The sequence below is a fragment of the Ailuropoda melanoleuca genome, chromosome 14 (genome assembly GCF_002007445.2).
Source record: "Ailuropoda melanoleuca isolate Jingjing chromosome 14, ASM200744v2, whole genome shotgun sequence".
Taxonomy (NCBI): Eukaryota; Metazoa; Chordata; class Mammalia; order Carnivora; family Ursidae; genus Ailuropoda; species Ailuropoda melanoleuca.
Genome location: NC_048231.1, coordinates 68,012,449 through 68,025,932, shown reverse-complemented (window position 1 = coordinate 68,025,932; position 13,484 = coordinate 68,012,449). Strand labels below are relative to the sequence as shown.

Here is a 13,484-nt window from a genome sequence, read left to right as displayed (position 1 = left end):
GCCAAATCCAACTCCTGGCACATCTAGTACCAAGCTAAATGCACAAATATTTAGCACTGCTGGAATGAAAAACATGTAAGTAGACCAACTGGACCCACCGCCATCTAACCTCACATGGGGCCTCAAAGCTGTTGAGCAACCACTTTTTCACAGGATGGATCCAGAGAACCACCCTTCAGGCTGCCTTCCAAAGCCCTGTTACTCTCCTGACACCCATAAGTGTCTAGTGGCTGAGCAAACACACCACCGTACAGCTGAAAACCCCTCACTTTCCACACCATTCTTCCCATTTAGTTATTTCTTCACTCCCCTCTCCTGCTTCTCTTCTCTCTGATCTCAGAAATCAGTACTTTTTTCCACTTAAACCAGCTTCCTCCCCAATATAGTCTATCCTGTCCCATCTATTCTAAAGGTTGGTCAATAAATCAAATCTTCTTTCTTCTATCTTCAATTTCTCCCATCAACAGCCTCAATTTTTAGGACAAAAACATGTTGAAGTGTACCCTGGCTTTTAAGACATAGCAATCTTTTGCTATTCTCAAATGCACAATAAACCCTTACTGCCTAAAATATGTATTTAATTCCTCCTTCTCACCCAAATCCAACTACCAAGTCTTGATGGTTTTATCTCTAAAATGTCTATGTTGGAGTGACTTGTGCACCCCACCCCACCCCCAATTCCTGTGTTGAAGCCCTATCTTCCAGTGTGACTGTACTTGGAGACAATGCCTTTAAAGAGGAAATTAAGCATAAATGAGGTCATAGAGCAAGGCCCTAATCCAATATGGCTAATGTTTTTATAAAAAGAGGAAGGGACAGCAGGGATGTGGGCACATAAAGAAAAGGCCATGTGAGGACACAGCAAAAAGGAGCCTTTCTGCAAGCCAAGGAAAGAGGCCTTGGGAAAATCCAACCACGTCAGCACCTTGATCTTGGACTTACAGCCTCCCAGAACTGTGAGAAAATAAATTTGTTTTTAAGCCACCCAGTCTGTGGTATTTTGTTACAGCAACAATAACAAACTAATGTCTCATGAAATAGGCCTTTCTTTTTCATTCTTTAATGGTTTTGGCTAAGTTTTTATGTTTATCAGACATGTTACACTAGCCTGTGAGTGGATTCCTAGACTACATTCATTCATTCATTCATTCATTCAAAAAACAGATACTGAATACCTACTACATGCCAGGCACAGTGACTAGATGAAAGCCATAAAGCCACTGTCCTGGGGCTTTTATTCTCATGAGGGAAGACAAATGAACAAATCCATAAGCAAGTAATATTGACGATGATTAAGTGCTGGGAGGGAAATAGAAAAATAAGTCAGAGAACAACTGAAGAGGCTACTTTACCTGGGAGGGAGGACAAGAAAAGCCTTTGTGAGGTGATGACACTGACTTGGGGGATGAAAATAAGCTGCCCTCGCCAAAGACGCCGTAAAGCATTTCTAGCAGTGCTCTTAGCAAGCACAGGGCTAGGCATAGAAGGTTCAGGCATAGGTTTGAGGGACAGGAGGGAAGACAGAATGGCTAAAGCGTAGCAAGGTGGAAAGCGGGAGAATCTCTCTCCTTTACTTCATGCTTTACACCTTCAACAGCGTCCTCTTCTAAAACATGAATCTAATAATGTCATGCTCCAAACATAAAATCTTCATATATTCTACATTGCTTACTGAGGCAGAAGGCGTTTTTTAAAGTTTTGCTCCAACCTCCCCTTCTGAACTCCATTTACTCACTCTGCACCCCTCCATCTCAAATTGTATGTTGGTGGACAGCAGATACTTCTCTGCCTGTGTCTGGGGGGCCAGGAACAGCATGTAAAAGAGCGAGGATGAACTTGGAGCCAGATAAATCTACGTTCAAATTTTGGCTCCCATGTTTTTATTTGGAAGAAGTTGGGTAAATCCTTTTTTTCTTCCCTGATCCTTATTTCCACATAGATACAGAGGGGTTAATAATATGAACTCTTTAGAGTTATAGCAAGGATTAGTGATCATTGATATAGGAGGCTTAGCACTAGGTATAATCAATATTATTACTGGCACGTACCGTCCCCTCTACTTGGAATGCCTACCACACTTCTTTTCCTGATAAACTTCCTCCATCTTTCCAGATGCAGTTAAGATGACACATTCTCTTTGAAGCGTTCTCTAACTCCCACACACAAAATGTAATGATCTCCTCATTGTTCCTATAGCACAATGCGTCTGCCACCACCTGGCATAGTTCTGTAACCAAAGGCTTTTACGTCTCTCTCTCCCCCGCTCTAGAACCATCACTTTATCAGAGTTGGAAGTGGGACTTAATATTAACGTTTGTATTAGCAGTGCTTATCTGGCATATAATAGGTGTTAAGTAAACACTGATTGTATGAATGAATGAGTGAACTTATATTCCGTTCCTTCCCCGAACCACTAGAATTTGCCTACACCCATTATTCTCCTACCTCTTCAAAAAGTCTGTCAGTCAGGAGTCCCAGTAGGCACAGATGGCTCACTCAAGGTGGCATCATTTGAAGAGGGTACATGAAAGTGCTACTTACAAAGAAAGGCATGGTCAGGGTGCACCAAACCACCAAGGAGAGTTCAGTAAACTAAAGCTAATAAGAGGAAGTACTATTTGACCTGAAGGCTACCAGGAGAAAGGGTTTATCAGACCTTGGACAGAAAGACGGCTCTATGGGGAGGACCTTCTGATAGGAGCTGGTCGATGGATGCATCGTGTGCTGACAACACAGGGCAGGTGAGGGGCTCAAGCTCACTCTTCTTCTTTCGCCCAAACCCCTTTTGGGGTTCCCCAATAGGTGAACCCAATTAAGATCCATGGGGCCTTCTCTTCTTGCTTCCAAATAATTCAGGCCTGAAGCTTAAAACAATAGAGGCCCCTGTGCCAGAAAAGAAACGGGGACCCATGATGGCCCAAAGTGTGATCACAGATCCTAGTGGGGTGAGGTAGGTATCCATAAGGAGGGAAGCCCGGAGAGGAGCCAGAGAGGCATTGCACAGTGAGGAACACCTCCTACACAGAGGAGGGGCCTGATATGTAGTGTCAGAGTCAAGCAGGAAGGAGAAGGTATCCGAGCAGGATGGGTGGGTAAGTAGCCTGTCATGGAGTCTGAGCCTGAGTGTAGTAGAGAAGACCATCCATACAGGGCAGCATGGAAGAGCGGGATTAACCAGATATTTAGATATATTCAGAGTAATAAAAATAGGGTTTCTCACTGTTAGTATCAGCTACGGAAAGGGAGAAAACTAGAATAAACCATGGGATATTAGATTAGGACTGGAGGTATTAGTGTAAATTCATGGTTTACAACATAAAGACACACATATAGAAATAAATGTCAATATAAACTGTGTTATGTTTTTATATTCTGAAAGACTCAGGCTCTTTCTTCTGTCAGCTGTTCCTTGTCTCCCAGACAGAGGTAAGGAGGTATTCACACACACACACACACACACACACACATGCACACACACATGCACTAAGAGTACACGTGCTGTGAGGTCCTGATTCCTAAATACCATCTTCCACTCGAGGGAACCATGGCTCCTTGAAGATGGGTTCACTCCAGGGCCTGGCAAGAAAAGTACAAGAGGAGGCTGGAACAATGTGATGTGCTTCAGAGTAATGAAGGGATCTGAGGACAGTGGAGATCTCAGAAGATACAGAAGCCAGCTTGAACAGGCTCCCAGTGACCAAATGTGGGACAATTCGAGCATAGTAATTGATTGAAAACAATGAACCCATACAGATACAAATAAATGAATAAATTGACGGTCTGAAGACAAAGGATATTTACATCGTTTAAAAGAACCTCCTCACAAAATACTATATAATTACAAAGAGGGAAGAGGTAACTTTGCACTGCAGAAGACTGGCAGATACATCTTAATCAAAAGATCAAGTGAACATCAGCAGTATGGGGACAAATAAAAATGATGTGCCAACTAACAGGTGCAAGGTGCAAATATATTACGGCCATAGTATATTGCGGGAAGGGGGTCCTGCATGGATCACCAGGCTGGAAACGAATTCTCTAATGTATCTTCAAATTTTCTTAAAGTGTCTGATTATTTAAAAATTTAAAAAAAATACAGAAGGCATAGGTCCTCCTGGTGCATTACTCCACACATGGTGTAGCCTCCTGCAGCAAAGCAGAGTGGAGAAGGCGGAAGGGTGACCTAGAGGGACAAAGGAAAGCTATCCCACTTACTCCCCACTGACCTCCTAATGTCCATTTGACACTCTTGCCAGTACACAACTGCACACGATGATCCCTGAAGTATCTGCTATTTTCTGTCTATTCCCTGGCTCCTTCCCATACTCTTTCTTATCCACAGCCTCTCACAAATATACATATTCCGGTGGGATGACTATAACTGGAAGCCTCATCAAATCCCAGAGTTGATGCCATTACCTATGTAGATTTTATAAATAGAGATAAACGAACTCCAGCTCCTTCAGTTTTAAAACCTGAATATATAATTACTTCTCAACATTTCGTAAGTAGAAGCATCTCAATCCAGCATGTTAAAACCAAACTCAGGACCTACCCCACGACAGTGGGCACTGTTAATGGACTGCCAAGATTCTCCCCCATGCCCAATTGCATATCCTCTAACATAACTTCCTAAAAACCAGATCTCTCAAGTTCCCTGACCTCTATCACAGTGCACCATTTTACTTCAGGAGATGGTGAGCACACCGAGGTTCAAGAATAGGTCTAGCCGCTCTAAACAATTTGCATATTCCATTTCCTTAGCTAGAGGCATTAAGAAGCGGTCCTGTGATCTTAGTAGTACTAGTAGTGTGACTCTTAGATCTTTTCTTTGAAATACTGGGACAGAAATATTTTCCCCATGAATGTGAATCAAAAGGCAAATACCCATTTTTTGATTCAGGTAGCCATCCTATCACAAAGGGGAATTAGGGGGAAAAAAAAGAAAAAGAAAAGAAAACCAAAAAAAAAAAAAAAAACCCAAAGGGGGATTAGAATAGTGCCAACAAGAAGAAACACAACTTTTAAAATTAATTCATTAAATAATAATGAAATGGGTTCTTGACAATAAGTGATCCCAGGACTGACAACCAGAAGGCCACTCTAACTTCTATCTCCTAATTACCTAAGCCAATAAATCCCTTTATATTTAAGTCAGTTTGAGTTTGATTTTCTGTTACTTGCAGTACAATGTCTAAAGGAGAGTAAAATTAAATATAACTAGATGTGAAAATGCTATAAAACAACTAGAAGTTAATATGTATGACATCTAAGATAAGCAGGCCTTTCCAAAAGACAGAAAAGTAGAAATACAGAAAAACAAAATACCAGACAGGCTGGCAGAATGACAACTGGCACTGATAAGATAAAAGGGAAACTTAGCTTCTATATCTGAAGATGTAATAACTGAATGATTCCCAGCTCTATATGGGCCAGAGTCAGACAGAGGCTGGTAGGGAAGGGGCTGCTTCAGGGGAGAAATCTGGTAGAAACCTGGGGAGTCAAGGAAGGAAACAAGAAACCTGGGACTTTCACATTCTATACAGATACATAAAGACAAGCTTTCACACAAGTGAAATTCTGAGGTATTTCATATAATTATCGTACTTTGCACTGGTTCAAAGAAATCTCTGTAGTGAGCTTCACATTTGCATGCCTATCCTCCTCATTCTGGCCCAGAGACTGGTTGTGTTCAAGCCCATCTGGAAATTTCTAAGCTGCACTCCAACAGCAGCAGTTTGGGGAGCCTGCTGCGTCAAGTTGCCTGCCCCTTTCTGACAGGAGAGAGGGTGCTTCAGCTCGCCTCGAGCAAGGCACACAGACACAGAGCTCTAAATTTTTTGGTATCAAGTGGATGATAGGCCCATAGAGCTCTTCTGTCCTCCCAAGACACGCTAGATAGAATATCCAGTTGCCTTCTAGACCTTTCACAACCCTATCCCACAGGCAATCTGTCATTTATTCCTACTTAAGTAGGTTGAAACTATGTCTGGAATTCAGTCCTTTCTTCTCATTTCCAAGGCCAATGCCCAAGGTCACACCCTTATCTCCTATCTCAACTAGTGCAATTGTCTCTTACCCAGTTTCTCTGTGTCTTATCTCTCTGCCTGTCCAATCCATCATTCACAGGGCTACTAGCTCCTAGGAGAAAATAAGGAATGCACTTTATTCATCCCCTTTCGCTCCCCTATGTCCAGGCATGAAAATATCTGTTTAAATTATTGTATGCATGCCATTTCTCACTTGAAAAATTCTATGATGGCATCCATTGGTTTCAGGAAAAGTTCCAAGAGCTTAATCTGCAACCAGGTCGTGAAGGTTGTAAACCATACTCCCATCAGCAGAGTAGCTCGCCACTTCCCCCCACAGGACGATTCAGTCGTACTGAACTACTAAATCTTCTGGAACACACAAGCAGCAGATCTTTATAAATGGCATGCTCTCCCTCCATAGAATTCACTTTCCCTTGGCTCTACTTACAAAACACCTATTAGTCCTTCAAGGCTCAACTGAAGTATCCTTTCCACCATAAAATCTTCTCCAATATTAATTGCCGATTAAATTTTCTTCATCCTCTGCACCTACAGAAGACTTTCTTTAAAAGTCAATTTTGGGGGGCGCCTGGGTGGCACAGTGGTTAAGCATCTGCCCAGCTCAGGGCGTGATCCCGGCGTTATGGGATCGAGCCCCACATCAGGCTCCTCTGCTGTGAGCCTGCTTCTTCCTCTCCCACTCCCCCTGCTTGTGTTCCCTCTCTCGCTGGCTGTCTCTATCTGTGTCAAATAAATAAATAAAATCTTTAAAAAAAAAAAGTCAATTTTGATATTTATGTTGCTCTTCCTGGTCTTATATTAAATTTGGTGTAGGTTTACCCAGTTCTTAGACTTCTTACCTTGTAATGGCATGACATTGTCTTTCTCCTGTCTCTGATTTCTCCCCAAGATTCATTCTTACATCCTCTGTATTTAGCAAAGTGTATACAGTACACGGTACATGCTCAGTAAATACTGCTTGAGTAATTTCCCAGGGGACTAACTATTATATGAGGACAGGCATGGTGCCGTATTCATCCAGTCACTTCTCACGGTAACCAGAAAAAATGAGGAACAGAAACTGCTACAGGTTGAATAAAATACGAGGCTTAGACTGGCCTTCTGGGTTACCAAAATATTTGTCATTTCTTCATTCCAAAAGATTTATTGAGCACCTTGTGTGTGCCCGCTTTTATTCCAGGAGCTGGGGGCAGAATCGTCAACAAGATGAACCCCACGCATGCAGAGGCAGAGGAAACAGTTCTATCACTAATAAATCAGTCTCCCCCCCCCCACCAAAAAAAAGGTTCCCTTAACTCCCAAACTCAGTTCTCAGCCACACAAACTCGAAACCCAAGAGTCCTCAGCGGCGTCTCCTTATCCCTTGTAATGTGTTATTGGACAAAATGTAAAATTGCTACCCCTGGATGATGATGGTATGATCACATTATCTGCCTCCTCTTTAATTTCAACACTATTCTCCAAATTTGAGCCCTTATTTTGCCTTTTTGGAACAACTAAAATTGCTTCCTAACAACTCTTCCCACTTTTATGCTTCCCATCTCTACATTCCCTTTCGATACTGCCAGAATAATTTTCTTAAAAAGCAACCATCTTACTATATCACAGCTGTGCTCAAAAGCCCTCAATGGCTTTGCAAACAGGGAGAACACTTTCGGACTCCTTAGCCTCATAACTCAAGGAATCTTCCAAAATTGACTTCCAATTTGCCTGTCCAGATTCTTTTGCACTGTTCTCCCTACCATCTAGACTGCCACAGAAATAGCTCTTGATTTTGTATCTCTGAACTTTTCACTTGGTAGACTTCCATCTATTTTATTCAAATCCTGCCTACATCTCAAAGGCCCCATGCAATGACCCTAAATTTGTCTCTGATTATTCCCTTCTGCATATGAAAACTCAATATACCTTGTGCTTCCCCCTCTAGGCTTACCTGTTTCTACCTCATATATTTTGATTATTCACAAATATAGCTTAGGTATCCAAGTAAAGCACACCTAATCGTCAATAAATACTTAATAAGCACTTTGTCTTTCCATTACTCCGAAGTACCTAAAACATACCATATTCACAGTTAACATTAAACAAATTTTCATGGAATGAAGGCAAACTCCCAAACAGAAAAGTACCCAAAATCAAAATAATCTTTTTCTAAATGTGAACAATAACCTCCAACAAAGAGATACACGTGAGTGGTAGAAAACCGTAGCTCATCACATTTTAAATAGATATGAAAGAAGGCAGCTAAGTTAGTAGAAAATAGAATCAAATAAAAAGCTAAGAAAATTTATTCAAAGTAATATGGAAATATTGAATCAATCTTGCCCATTTCAGTATATGGATGTACCTATCATTTTGAAATGCAAATACATAAACAGATACACATTATGTCCATCAACTGGAAACTATATACAGTGTCAAAATTTATTGAAATAAGAATCACAAGGAAATTTTTCCTAGTTGCCATTTAATAACTTTTGTGAAATTTAATAAAAGTTTATGTGATGAAATATTTTTCCTTTTCTAAGAAAACAGCTTTAGAAGATGATTGATGCCTGCTATTATGGGTCTATATTTGAATTTCCTTATTTTAGAGGCTTTTCAAAATACAAAAATAAACTTAAAGCATTTTCAGTTATACTAAAAAAAAAAAGATAAAAGGTGATTATTTATAGGCAATCATATTCATGATGATAGAGTCTCAGAAGGCAACTGCAAACATAAATTTTAAATGCTTTTTGGAAAGAGTTGAGAATAAAAACATTTACATAATTTCTTAGAAACCCTGGCTTTTTATTGCTGCACTTCAATATTCCCTCCAGGCAAAGGAACAGCTACTTCAAAGATTTATTTGATAATGGAATGTTTGATTTCTTTGTTTTCCCTTTCCAATGTGGAAAGGTCTGCTGTTTTCATTCTACAGCAGTGTGCTGTGTTTTAAAATTTGAATTGGCTCTCTACTAATAATAAAAATGGTTCTGTTTTGGCAAATTAAACACATCAATGCTAGCAACAAGTATATGTATTATAAACAGACTATACTGTTATAAAAACGGTCCATAGATGTATCAGTCATCTTTGATGACAGCTCTACACTTCACGATAATATAGCTAGTGACTAATATCAAATGTCTGAAACTCCCACTTACCTGCCTATCCACTTCTGGGAGCAAAAGCAGGAGGTATTGTTGAAAATGCTGAGGTAAGGAAGCAAATGTATGTTTATTTATTAATGCCCTCAAGTTAGTGTTGACAAGAATAGATCCTGGGGTTTCTATGTCAATGTCCTCAGCTTTGGTCCATTTCAAGTGTCCTGTGATAAACAAGCAAGAGCATTAATTCACTGTAGACTGGGGAAAACATGCACATGTACGTACACATATATGTACATATTGAACATATTCAATAATATGTCTAATTCTGTCACTTTTTAAAGTGATATTTCAGAAGGAACTCTCCAGAGCTGCTTTGTGTTTCTGTCTTGTCTTACTTGTCTTTTATTTTCATAATGTATACTTCACTCATACCATCTATATATGTTAGTCAAAGTAGTATCAGGTCTAGATGAAGAAGTATTTTAATTATGGTCTTCCAATTAATCATTATTTTAAAAACTTTGGGAGCATGAATGGTAACAACTACAATTTTTATAGATTCTGTAAGACCTAAGATCAGAATAACAATACTAACAGTGCTGCTAATTTTAGCAGAGGTATTGCTAGCCAGCTCAGAGCTGTGTGGTTCCCCATATATCAGGCAGAGCACTAAGCACTGGATTATTACGAAAGATTCCTATTCAGGGTATTTTAGAAGTAATAATTTAAAAAGCAATCCTTTATAAAAATATTACTTTCAAGATCTAAAATACCAATACACTTTGAAGGATAATTCTACAACCCAAGGTACACTGACCTTCAACAGAAGGCTGTGTGTAGAGTTCACAACTCAAAATCACGACATACAAGAAAATAACAGCCAGTTGATGCATCAAACAGAAGAATTGCCACTTTCAGTTACTTGAATTAAGAGAACACCTTGAATGTGAGCCGTTTTAATAAAGTATGTTTTAAATCAAGGGTCAGCAAATTATGGCTCATGAGCTATATCCAGTCCAATTTTTGTTCTGGTAAATAAAGTTTTACTGGACCATAGTAAATGCCCGATTGTTCAGCTACTGCGTAGGTCTGCCTTCGCACTACAATGCAGAGTTGAATAGTTGTGCCAGAAATCACATAACCTATATTTACTCCTCAGCCCCTGAGAGAAAAAATTGCCAACTCTTGTTTTAAATAATTAGTGACATGAGACAGAATCAAAGTCATTATTAATGAACAGGGAACTATGATAAAAGAATAGGCAACTTTGAAACAGAACCAGACAGAACACCTAGAAATGAAAATTCAGTTTTTAAATTAAAAAAAAGTAATGGACACAGCAGAGGAAGGAATTATTAATTGAAATACTGAGTTCATGAAAATATCTAGAATGCAGCATAAAAAACGATGGGTCAAAAAGCAGGACAGTGAAGAAATACGTGGAAGGGCATAAGCGGTCAGAATGAACACCTATAGGAGCTTCTACACAGCACACGGAGGGGCGCCTGGGGGGTGCACTCATTAAGGGTCTGCCTTCGGCTCAGGGCGCGATCCCGGCGTTATGGGATCGAGCCCCGCATCAGGCTCCTCCTCTGTGAGCCTGCTTCTTCCTCTCCAACTCCCCCTGCTTGTGTTCCCTCTCTCGCTGGCTGTCTCTCTCTCTGTCAAATAAATAAATAAAATCTTTAAAAAAAAAAACAGCAGATGGAGGACTGGCAGTATTTGAAGAGCTAATGGTTCACATTTTTAGAACTGAAAACATTATGAGTTCTTAGATAAAGCTCAAGAAGGATAAATAACCACTTTCATCTGATGTGTTGAAATTATAAAACATCAAAAATAAAAAGAATATCTTACAACAATTTTTAAGAAAAACAGATTACATCCAAAGGGATGACAATAAGACAGAAATTTTATCAATGAATGACAGATAGCAGCAGAACATCTTCAAAGGGACAAGAGAATATAAGCACCAATCTAGATGATGGCAATAATATAAGAACATTTTCAGGATCCGGGCACCGAGGTGGCTCAGTCAAGCATCTGACCCTTGATTTCAGCTCAGGTCATGATCTCAGGGTCCTGGGATCGAGCCCTAGTCAGGCTCTGCAATCAACAGGGACTCTGCTTGAAATTCTCTCTCTCCCTCTCCCTCTGCCTCTCCCATCACTCGTGCTCCCCGCCGCCAAAAGAAATAAAATGTTTAAAAAAAAAAAAAAAGAACAACAACATTTTCAGAATCCAAAATGGAAACTCTAGGGGTGTCTGGGTGGCTCAGATGGTTAAGCATCTGCCCTCGGCTCAGGTCGTGATCTCCAGGTGGTAGGATCAAGCCCCATGTCAGGCTCCCAGATCAGCGGGGAGTCTGCTTCTCCCTCTCCCTCTGCCTCTCCCCCTGCNCTCCAATCCTCCCACACCCATTATCTATTCGGACACTCAAGAGCAGACTTCTAAGTATTTCATAAGCTAAAGAAAAAAATTTAATAGAAATTAGGAAACATTTGTATTCTAAAGGACAATGCTAAAATTTGTAAAATGCAACTCGGTTTAAAAGATAAAGTGTAGCTATTACAGAGTAGAAAAAATACTGAAAATTCAAGGGTAACTGTATGAATTAAGAAGTAAATAAATGAACTAGAAAAATCTGAGAAGGAAGGAAAGATTACAAAAATCAGAGTATACATTCATGAAATAGAAAAGGACAATGAAGACCATCAACACCAAAAAAAGGGGTTTTGTTTTTGTTTCTTGTATTAGACTAATGAAATAGACATACCTCTGGTAAAACTCGGTATAAATAAAGAGGAATGAAAGGTAGGGACATAATTCTAGATATAGTAGACGAGGCACATAAAATGAAAAATAGATTTTAAGTGGCATAATAAAATACTATATTTGTTCCAATATCTTTAAAGACCAACTATTTTTCAGTTTATAAATATTCAAATTTAATTTAAAACAGAAAAACTGAATAAATTTGCAATAACTTTAAAATAACGGATAAACAGGCAACCTCCCCTATCCCACATACACACAGAATATATAAGTTGCCCTAAAGATGAGTATTACCAGTCCATTAAAGAACTCTCCCATCACTTCATTTTGTACATACTCCAGAGAATAGGTTTATAAAGAAATATTTACATAAAGAAATATTTACAATTCACTTTATGAAGTTAATCTAACCTTTATTCCAAAATAAGGATAAACAAGAACAGTATAAGAGAAAAAAATTATCTTCTCTCATTCTGTGGGTTGCCTCTTAGTTTTGTAGGTTCCTCAAGAAGTTAAAAATAGAGCTACCCAAGATCCAGCAATTGCACTACTAGGTATTTATCCCAAAGACAGAGATGTAGTGACGAGAAGGGGCACATGCACCCCAATGTTCATANGGATAAACAGGCAACCTCCCCTATCCCACATACACACAGAATATATAAGTTGCCCTAAAGATGAGTATTACCAGTCCATTAAAGAACTCTCCCATCACTTCATTTTGTACATACTCCAGAGAATAGGTTTATAAAGAAATATTTACATAAAGAAATATTTACAATTCACTTTATGAAGTTAATCTAACCTTTATTCCAAAATAAGGATAAACAAGAACAGTATAAGAGAAAAAAATTATCTTCTCTCATTCTGTGGGTTGCCTCTTAGTTTTGTAGGTTCCTCAAGAAGTTAAAAATAGAGCTACCCAAGATCCAGAATTGCACTACTAGGTATTTATCCCAAAGACACAGATGTAGTGAAGAGAAGGGGCACATGCACCCCAATGTTCATAGCAGCAATGTCCACAATAGCCAAACTGTGGAAGGAGACAAGATGACCTTCAACAGATGAATGAATAAAGAAGATGTGGTTCATATATATAATGGAATATTACTCAGCCATCAGAAAGGATGAGTACCTACCATTTGCGTCGACATGGATGCAACTGGAGGGGATTATGCTAAGTGAAATAAGTCAAGCAGAGAAAGACAATTATCGTATCGTTTCACTCATATGTGGAACATAAGCAACAGCACAGAGGACCATAGGGGGAGGAAGGGAAATCTGAAGGGGGAGAAATCAGAGAGGGGGACAAACTATGAGAGACTCTGCACTCTAGGAAACAAACTGAGGGTTACAGAAGTGAGGGGGACGAGGGGATGGGGTAACTGGGTGATGGGTATTAAGGAGGGCACGTGTGGTGATGAGCACTAGGTGTTATATGCAACTAATGACTATTTGAACACTACATCAAAAACTAATGATGTACTACATGTTGGCTAACTGAACATAATTTAAAAAGGAGAAAAAACTATCAACCAATATGACACAAAAAAGTACAAAC

General features: G+C 39.5%; 1 protein-coding gene across 1 annotated transcript in view; it reads right to left on the bottom strand.

Annotated features, from left to right (window-relative positions):
* The window catches only part of ASXL3 (ASXL transcriptional regulator 3), a 183,369-nt gene that overhangs the window by 57,710 nt on the left and 112,175 nt on the right, over positions 1-13,484 (bottom strand). The window contains exon 12 of the mRNA XM_034642200.1: positions 9,203-9,366. Within this exon, the coding sequence (XP_034498091.1) occupies positions 9,203-9,366 (164 nt within the window). The remainder of the gene's footprint in view (positions 1-9,202; positions 9,367-13,484) is intronic.